This window comes from Charadrius vociferus, unplaced genomic scaffold (genome assembly GCF_000708025.1).
Source record: "Charadrius vociferus isolate BGI_N301 unplaced genomic scaffold, ASM70802v2 scaffold7, whole genome shotgun sequence".
Taxonomy (NCBI): Eukaryota; Metazoa; Chordata; class Aves; order Charadriiformes; family Charadriidae; genus Charadrius; species Charadrius vociferus.
In genome coordinates this window covers 382,955-393,137 of record NW_009649308.1, presented here as the reverse complement: position 1 = coordinate 393,137, position 10,183 = coordinate 382,955, and the positions used below count along the sequence as shown (strand labels likewise).

The 10,183-nt window shown below is 45.4% G+C and overlaps 2 protein-coding genes across 2 annotated transcripts in view; both read right to left on the bottom strand.

Moving 5' to 3' along the window:
• RBM41 (RNA binding motif protein 41) overlaps positions 1-1,086 on the bottom strand; it is an 8,366-nt gene extending 7,280 nt beyond the window's left edge. Inside the window, 1 exon segment of the mRNA XM_009889314.1 lies at positions 1,069-1,086. Within this exon segment, the coding sequence (XP_009887616.1) occupies positions 1,069-1,086 (18 nt within the window).
• Positions 1,087-1,215: 129 nt separating this feature from the next.
• Positions 1,216-10,181, bottom strand: NUP62 (nucleoporin 62kDa; the record flags this gene model as incomplete). Its single annotated transcript, XM_009889313.1, has 12 exons — positions 1,216-1,419; positions 3,917-3,983; positions 4,842-4,953; positions 5,612-5,746; positions 5,872-5,921; positions 6,334-6,481; positions 6,626-6,728; positions 6,842-6,937; positions 8,056-8,184; positions 8,592-8,702; positions 8,922-9,310; positions 10,132-10,181. Coding segments are annotated over 12 exons (1,482 nt in total), but the record flags the coding sequence as incomplete, so codon positions are not given.
• Between the last annotated feature and the right edge of the window lie 2 nt (positions 10,182-10,183).

The window sequence follows — 10,183 nt, the reverse complement described above, 5'->3', positions numbered from 1 at the left end:
GGGCGGGCACGCACCGGCACCTCCGCTGCGCCCCTCAGAGCTACAGCTCCGTTACTACGAGCGGTCGCTGAGGCAGTTAAATGGCTCCGCTCACAAACGGAGACCCGTAGTGAAGTGTCTGGAGCCCTCTGCAGGGGCGTCCCGCGGTCAACATCTGCCTCACCTACAGCATCTGTGAGACTCCCCTCCCTCTGCCTTAAAGACTATGTAATCTGCACACAGGAAAAAGTGGAAAAGCAACTCACAAGTTTAAACTCATGCTAAGCCAGTCAATTACTTGAGGGAGCAGGCCCTTCCCTTTTTTCCAGGGGACAATAGTTAAGAAAAAGCAGATGGGGTGCAGGGAGAGGAAAGTAAATATAAAGTAAAGCTCATTACGCATTATTTGCGCCCCTTCTTCATTTTGCAGAATAGAAGTCTGAAGTGCAAAGCAGAACTGAGCATTAGGGCAGTTCTGCTAAATGTGTCATCATTCACTTCCCTCTGTTCGTAAAGAGACAGTGGAAGGTGCATTGTAATCACTCCTTATCAAAAAGCAGTGACAGAAGACTCTGTCCCTTAAAAAAGTCTTTGCAGCAGAATGGCTGACCACGTTCTTCCCTTCACCCTTGTGACTCAACAAGCTACGCTACCCCAAATCACAAGTATAATTTTTCTACAAGCACATCCAATAATTTTTAATTGGGTAGAAATTCTGCTTACATGTACCTACACAAAAGCCGTTTATTGCCCAAAAGTACAGAAAACAAGGCCCACTATCACAAGTGGAAGCATACCAAATTTAAACACAAACTCCAGCCAGTGACAAGAGGAATCCAAGTCTCTCAGACTGCTGCAGCGCCTTCTGAGGCTCTTCCTTAAACTGTTCTTGCAAGGACCTGAAGAAAAGCTTACGAAGTCCCAACTGAACATAACGAAGTTACATGTCCCAACTGAACATAACAAAGTTACATAACAGAGTGGAGCTCAGCCGTGGAGTCACACGCTGTTTAAATCCCTCACGGGCAGCATTGGTGTATTTCACCAGCCTGCATGCAGTTATGAAGAACAGAGACAAAAACCACATACTTTCAGCACAGACTTCATGCAGTCTCTCCAAGTGGAGCGGGTGAATTCCAGTCAGATGCTGCCCATGGCAGGGCGGGTCGAACTAGATGGTCTTTAAGGTCCCTTCCAACTCCAACCATTCTATGATTCGATGAAAGACTGGCAACAACAATTTATTGCAAGAATGAAACAAACCCAGGTGGTAATTGGACACCTAGGTCCCCAACAACCTCTTGTTCTCTGTGGAGATTTTAGGTTACTCCTTTAAACTTGGAGTCTTTCAGTCAAACGCAATCCGATAACTGCGCTCTTGCTCCTTGCGGCGGCTCTCGCAAACCTTTGTCACCTCTTCTACCTTTCTCTGCAACACGGCTGTGGAAGAAACAAGTCATTAGGCTTACAATCACCCTAAAACACAACCCTGCACAGATTAGCCTGCAGAAGGAGAAAGAAAAATGTTTTGACAGTCATTGAGATTTCACACTGCACAAAGGCGGAGGAAAACCCAACACAAAGCACTGCTAACCCTCCAAGGCAAAGAAGATTGTCTAAAAAGTATTCTGAGGCATTTAGGGACTGGCAGGCAGAATCGTAAGAGTTGCAATGTCGTTGACACTTTTCGCCATCCCAGTTTGTTGTGGTTTCAGGGCACTGCATCAGAGAGCAGAGCAAACTCTCCCTGAACAGGAACTGCAAGCTCACCTGCAGCTTGAGCAAAAGCAATTGCTCTATGAACCAGTTTCCCCAACCCACCTCCTGGTAAACTCACTTTGAATTATGCAAGTTACAGTCCAACCACGCTATCTGCTAAAAGTATATACATATTTTCTTGCAGGATATTACACAGTCATACCAAGCTTTTAACTCTACATAGAGAAAAGACAGTGCAATCGCACAGAAGAGCGGCAGAGCACTTGCAGCCACAACACAGATCATCTGTTATTTGCAGATCACCGGTTTGGAAATACATAAGCCACCAATGGTGATCACCAATTTTGAATGCAACAAGCAGCACAATATATATAAAAAAATCTTGGCACAAGTTAAAGCAATTTCTAATTTCATTCCATAAAAGCTTATCAGCAGCTTTTCAACAGGGCTACAGCGTTATGTCACCCTGTGGCTTGGAGATGGCTATTCCAGGTTAGGTTTTATTTTGTACAGTACACCAAACCCAGAATCTTCCAGTAACTTATTAAGTAACACATTTCAGTTTGTCACTCTTCAAAAATTCACCACACAAAAATGACTATGGCATAAAATGGCAGTCTGCTTCCCTGTCTCACAGATCTCTCTCACTTAACTCGGAATTTAGTTGTAGCTACGAAAGAGAAGACTTTCTGGTCCTCTAAGGACCAAGCAGAAGGTCACAACAAGGCTTTGTCCAAACGCCCTTTTCACTTGTGGAAGCAGCACCACCCTGTGTCCATGTTCAGCAAGTCCATTTAATTGTGGTAGTGTAGGTTAACAGTGATTTGAATCGAGTGCCACAGTTGCATATAACTGTTTAACAAGTCAGACAAGTTATAGCCACTGTGTCTGAGTATGCCTAGAAAAGATCACGGGCTGTTGTGAAACAGTCCCGGAGGTGTTCCACAGGAAACAAAATTGATAACACCACCTACAGCACAAATGTCCTAGTTCCGGTTTGTGGGAGTTTGGGATTTTTTTCATACAAAAAGAATGCTAAGCAATGTGTCTTTCCCGGGCCTATTCCATTTACTAATGGCAAGGGCTGCACAAAGGCTTACTTCAAAATTGCACAATTTTTCCAGCACACAACTTAAGTGCACACAATAAGACAATTTCTTCCGTACTGAATGGCAGAGGAAAGAAGAGGGCTTCTTTCTAGTAAAATTTAAGGGAAGCAGGTTACTATCTTTACACACATTCTGTAAAGTCAAAATTCTGATGCCACAGGAGCTGCACCAGATTTCCCAAGAAAGGCATGTTTGGAATGCCCAAGTTAGCACATATGTTCTGGAGGAAAAAGCCAAATTAAACTCTGATCTAAGCCAAGACACTATTTAAACATGGATAGTGGCATGCCTGCTTTCACCCAAGAAGTAGCCCAGCTGTGAACACTTTTACAGCACTGCAGCCAGACAGGGTAGTTCGGTGCTGGTGAGAGGAGCGCTGCTTTATTCTGCCATGCCCCCGTGTGGCTGCTATCATCACCTGAAATCAAACCCGGGCAGAATTCTAGAATCCCTCACAAGGAGGCACTCCCTGTCAGAAAAGTTCCTGTTTTGTTTTTAGTATGGCACCATAGTGCTATACTAGTTAAGGGCGAATCCAAGACAAGAAACAACACTAACTATACTATCACTTTTCCACTATTGAGTGCATCCCCTGCCCTGAACTACACTTTAAGTTATTGCTACTCTGAAATTTCCACACTCCACAGTTACTGCACCTGCAGATAAATGCATGCTGCTCCGTCTTTCCTGGATTTGGTTTTCCCCTTGGCAGCTGGGGGGGGAAGGATGAGGTGATAAAAATACTACAGACAGAGCCCTCCTCACCAATTTTCCTATTCCAAAGGGAAACCCTAGAACATTTTAGAAGCTGAAATATTTAACGTCAGTTAGACAGAACAAAGCACAAGATTTTAAGTTCTCTGCTTTGCACTGATGCATTTCAAGCAGTGCTTTTTGTAAAACCTTAGCAGTTGCTAGGAATCACTACTCAGCAGAGATCTTTAATGCGCATCGGGAGAGTTCGAGCACAGAATGGACGGTGTCATTGAAGGTGAGGTGGGGAAGATTCCTCAGGAATCTTTAGGAATTCATTGATGTTCAAGAAACACTTGCACACATGCTACATGCTTTCTATTTACATTCCCAAGAAGCTGCAAGACGACTCTCACCTGAGTTCTGGTCAATCCACTGCAATGAGTCCATGTGCGCATTCAAAATTTTACAGATCTGCTGAAGCTAAGGAGAAAGAAGGGGCAAGTCATTTCTTACACTACATGAAAACTAACAACAGTAAAACACAGCCTGCCTGTCCCTGTCTTTGGAACACAAAGCAATCAAATTCCCACGGTGTACAGCTCCACTCACTTAGCAGCCACTTTCCCGGCAAAGTCTGTGCAGCAACTGTGTTGCTTGGCTTCTGTTTACCATCAAGAAAACAGACGGGTTTCAAGCGTATGTCTGTGGCTTAGGCTTCTTCCAATTCAGACCTAGGAACCACCACCACATTAATCACCTTAGGCTTGAGGTGACAAAAGTAAAAAGGAATGGGAAAAAGACTCAGTCTGCAATACTGAAGGGAAATTTTTACTAAAAAAAAAAAAAGCTTCTCTGTAAAGCCAAAAGGAGTACCAAGATCCATTTAACACTTATCAGAAAGAGCTGGTAATTCAGACATCGGGACACAAAAGGACACATAGGACACAAAAGCAGTATAAGGAAAAACTACCAGTATTCTCAACAAAAATGTACATTTGCTCGCAGGTAGCCAGATCAATGTTAACAAATACCTCTGAAAACAGTTGAAATCCAGGCAAAAATTAGACAACAAGCAAATAATCAGAGTTCACAACAGAATGAGATACTTCGAAAACTATTAACAGAACTTCAGAGTAAGTATGTCAGTCAGACTGGCTTGTGCCATGTTATGATGCAAGTTTGATCAGAAGGTAACTGACACAAGAACAAAACAAAATACCCTTCCAAGCTTGAAACTACAAGCTGCAGAATATCCACAAGTGGATAATCAAAGAATTAGAACTGTTTAAATATCCTTTGTCTCTTAACAACATACAAAAAATGAAAGCTTGGATTTACCGGGTCACTGGTGTCTGCTGGGCCTCTTGATGTATTCAGGTGTTCAGTAATGTCCTTCAGATCTTGTGCCATACGCTTCAACTGAGCATCTATGTTTTCAGCCAGTTTATAACTGCAAAACACATGGAAACCAAGGTCAGAATATTTAAAGTGAACTCCAGAAGACCTGCTCCCAGTCACACCAACTTTGGGCCATCAGAATTAGCTTCCACACCTTTCAACCGAGGCTGGCAGACACATGGGAACAGCACCATGAGAGGCATCCTGTCACACCGATGAAGTAACTCCTAACCTCCTTCTCTCAAGCTATAGTGTAGAGGACTTTCTGGAAGGCTTTGCCAGAACAGAATAAACCAGCTCCTCCAGATTCTTCACAACTCATCTCTCTTCAACCAGACAAACGCTTCTTTGCATTACCCTGCTACGGTTCAACACTTAAGCCTTACAAGGATGCTTGAGCCACACATGCTGCATTCTGCTCTCATCACTTCCCTCACTAAATAATCACTAATTTTTCAGAGATTAAGCCAAAATTAGTAACCTTTCCCAGACAGCTGATTAGACCAACACCCAAAGAGCTTTTCACGCTGACGCAAGGGCTTCCAGTCGCAAACCCCCCGTTTCTAATGCATAAAATCTACGTTGCCATGCATCAAACAGGATTACATATTTGACAAAGGCCGCCAATGCATCTCAACTCTCCTTCTTGCTCATTGACCACCACCACATTAGCCTCCTCAGCACACGTTCCAAGCAGGTTTGTGTCTTACGTCCTCTCCCGTTCTTCATCTGCATGCTGCAGGTAGATAGTCCCGCTCTGTTCCTTCACAGATTCCTCCAGAGGGGTCAACAAGTCTTCAAGCTCTTTCTGCTGTGACAGAATGAAGTCCAGTTCCTGATCCAGTCTGAAAAGACAAAGCGTTAAGTACTCCACTTGGAGGTTACAGACATTCTAGATCTGCCATGCCACAACACAGGAAGAAGACGCAAAAAAGAAACAAAATCATCTCTAGCGTTCATAGTTTCGTACCTCTTCTGATCAAGCTTCACCTTCTCTACTTCTCTGTGTAAGGAAGTAATCTGGAAATAGAACACACTCAATTAAACTAGGAAAATTCAGAAGTCAACTCAAAAAACAGGAGTGGTGGAACTGAGAAAGCCACCAACATAAAATCGTCTCCTGTTTCTACAAGAAACAGTTACATAAAGATTCACAGACCAAAACCTGAAGAAGGGAGGGTTGGATTTGACAGCTCCACCCTGAGATAACTTATTATCACAGTGTAAACTCACAGAACAGATTGCCAAGCTTCAAAGCCTACAGACCAGAACAGACATACAGCGAGTCTTTCACAAGCACCCACAGGTAATTCACAACTATTTTTTTTTATACAAGCAGGAAGGCCCACTACAGGACTTGCTGCATCTGTAACACTTAAGGCCTTTTAGGATCTAAGCAAGCACAATCAGGTTACACTCGATGTCACCTTACCTTCTCCCCATTTTCTATCAGCGTCTGATCCCAGGCGTTAACTTGAGTTGCTTGATGGAGAAAGTGCTTCTCTTGGTCTTCCAGTTCCAGACTCCACTTGTTTATCAAACTCTCCAGCTGGGCATAAGTCATCACTGGAGGTGCGCTGAGAGGAAGGGCAAGACAGTACAGAACATGAGATCAAAAACCAAATTATAAACATGACAACACTCATGCTCCCTTCCTCCAGCAGATACCAGCATTAATATTTCCTCCTGCCCCAGTCGGGAAACAGTCAGTTGTAACAAAGGTTGTTGTGTTGGTGGTTATGGCAGCAGTAGAAGTCCCAGCTCCAATGGCACCAGTCGTAGTTAATGGCTTAAGATTCAAAGCAAAGCCAGAAGCAGAAGTAGTGCCTGAAAGAAATCAGAACTGCTGTGCTGCTACACCAGCGTGACCCTTTACACTACTACAGAGCACTGAAGTCAGGCTTCCTTCTCTTCAGCTATTTCCAGCATCAAGTTCTTACCAGTGGCAGTGCTTGTTGTGGCAGCTGTTGTTGCAGGAGCTTTTAATCCAAACCCAAGCGTTCCAAGACTGGCTGTCCCAGTGGAAGGGGCACCAACTGTAAACAGAAGACAACATTAAGTTTGCATAACCCATTAAATACAGTGCCTCTTTTAAAAAGCTCTGCATGAGCCTCCTTCCTAAAGCGATACAATTGCACATACTACAGGAAACACGCTGGTCACACCTCAGTTGCCTGCAAAAAGCCCACCTTTTATCAAAGAACAAGGTTTCAGACACCCAGATAAACAGAGAATGCCCATTGGCTTAAAAGCATCCTTAAACACTAAGATTAGAGTCAGTTTTGGAACTAGAGTGGCAATGCAAGCATTGCAGAGCTACTAAAAACACAAGTTGTTAGACTGGTATCTCTGGAATCTACAAATTGCAGCTGATTACTTAAAAGTAATTGGTGTGGCTTTAACATAAAATTTGTGATGGTCCTTGGAAGCAGCTGGTAAGGTTTTCAGAGGTAGGAGTAAGACAGCATTATGTGTGGAACACTGGTATTAAGTCTGATAAATATTGACATTTACTGTAGCTAGTCTCCATAATGAAAGGAAACTGAAGCATTAACATCTCATTGCAGGTTGAGAAAGAAACTGGTAGGACTGTCTTCAAACCTGGGCCACTGCCTCAAAGCTATCAGAAAACAGACGCTATTTCCTGCCATAAAAATAATTTCGCAAAGGAAACTTGCCAGTTATCACCAGAGGAACTTGCAGGCCTAGAGCTGTATGAAGACTTGTTTTTAGCAACCTGCATCTCCACTGTCACAGGCCACTGTTCTTAAAAAACCATGAACACCTAATGCAAGACTCAAAGCCAGATGTAAATGGACTCAAGGCACTGGCATCTGGAGGACAGCAGATTAAACATCACTAGAAAGATCAGTTCTGGCAATACTACCCAGACACAGAAACCAAAAATTCACATACAGCTAAAATTGCCCTGGGCTGCTTGCCCACTCTGAGTCTAAAGTGTCCTTTGCTTTGAACAAAACCCTCCGTGCCTCACCACTGAAGACAGTTTGCCAGAAATCACAAAGAGGGAAGGGTGGCAAACAGCGAGAAGAGATGGCCTTTTGAATTCTCCCCTACTACCTCAGCATCTGCAGCACCAATCACGCTGCTCATTTATTCCCCCAACAGAGAAAACCCGTATATTCTGACTTACGCGAGAGGCCCGTGGTGGTAGACGACGTCGGTGCTGAAGAACTCGCTATAGATGCAAACAACGTAGGCCCCGTCGAACCAAGAATGGAGGCTGTGGTGGTAGCGGCAGTTGTAGCAGCTGTGGATGTTACTACAAACAAAAAAATATTCATCTTGTACAATCATGCTGAGAACGCAATACAAATTGGCCCACCTACACCAGTTTTGTTATGGATGTTAGAATTTTAAATTATTTTCCCTGTACTCTACCTCAACTCTATCCCTTTTCCAATGTAGCCTTTGAACCTGTGGCTCCCTTACACTACACTCCAGCAACAAGTACAGAACAGAATTCAGCACATGGCACATAATAAAAAACCCCAGGATACTAAGTTCAATGGCTATATTAACTGTCACAGATTAATGATGCCATGGCAAATTCACAGTAACAAAGGCTTCTAGACCCTTTCCAGACTCCAGTTTAGAAAACTATTCCCAGAAGCACAGCAGACTCACACCGTCTGGAGTAATGTCCAGTTTCCTAAAATCACCTCCTACCTCCAGGTTTGGTTCCAAAGGACGGAGTAGGTTTCTGGCTGCTACTTGTGGTCAGCGTTGCCACAGGTGCACTGGTGGCTGCTGTTGAAGTCAATGACCCAAAGTTTAGACCTGGAACAAGCAGCATAAGTAAAAAGAACAGATGAACCTTTCATCAGAGAGAAACTGCTCACAACACTGTTCAAGTTCAAAGCCCCAGTTGCAGAAGAAAAGAACATTAATATTCAAAGTAACAAATTCTCTGCTTTATCCAGGAAACTTCCCAACCATCCCCAGTTGCCCTCCCTGTGGACTGGCTTCCTGGCTACAGCTGCCATCTCAGGCACTCACCTGCGGGCTGCCCCCCAAGGCTGAAGGGGGTTGTTGACTGCGTTGCTGCTCCTAAGGTGGCAGCAGCGGGGGTGGCAGCAGCTGCAGATGCCGTTCCAAAGGTCAAGCCCGTGGCTGCTGGTTGCAGAGCTGCAGTGCCAGTGGTGGAGGTGGCTGTTCCGGCCTGAGTCGTGGTACCACTGGAAAAAGTAAACCCTCCAGTTGTCCCAGGCTGGGCGGCGGCAGTGGTGGTGCTGGTGCCAGCAGATCCAAACAGAAAGCCAGAAGGGGCTGCTGCTTGACTTGAGGGCACGCTGGTTGGTGCGGAGCTACCAAACCCAAAGCCCCCTGTGACTCCAGTAGCCTGAGTTGCACTGCTGCCACCAAAGTTTAATTTTGGTGCATTTGCTCTAGAGAAGAAAAGAGAAGAAGCCAATCTGAGACACACTTCCAGACAACTACTCACTCGGCTTTCTTACAGACCATTTACTGCAGCACAAACCACATTGCAAAAAGATGTGCACTTGATCGGGTTATTTCTTCAGTTTTCGCAGACTGTATCACAGCTCCTGTCATCTGCAACCCTTTAACCCTTTTTATACTGACTCCCCCTTAATTACCACGGCAGTGTAAGCGAGCTTGATTATTCTCCCAGCTCCTCAGCACCCTGTTCACTCCCCTCTACATCACACTATTTTTTTCAACTAACTTTTATGCTAGGCCCCATGCAAGCTCCCTGCCCCTGCTCCCAACGGTATCCCCAGTTCACAACCAAGGGTGGAACAGCTTAGTCTTAACACCCGTCGGAAAAAGGCAGCGCTGACAAGGTGCCCACTGAACACGTTTCGAACGTGCTGTAGTGCAGCGGGAACTCCAAGGCTCAGGAGCCACAGGTTTGCTCCCTCGAGAAACACTCGCAAAGCGTTCCAAAGCGACCGGGAGGACATCACCCACGCCTGCTCCCCAGCGGGCTAAGGGTGGAACAGCTTAGTCTTAACACCCGTCGGAAAAAGGCAGCGCTGACAAGGTGCCCACTGAACACGTTTCGAACGTGCTGTAGTGCAGCGGGAACTCCAAGGCTCAGGAGCCACAGGTTTGCTCCCTCGAGAAACACTCGCAAAGCGTTCCAAAGCGACCGGGAGGACATCACCCACGCCTGCTCCCCAGCGGGCTCGGCAGGGCCCACCCCCACCCGGGACCGCCCGACCTGCCCCCCACTCCCGCCGCTCACCCCAGCGGGAACACGTTCGCTGCCGGAGCCGCCGTGGCCCGGGCCGTGGGCG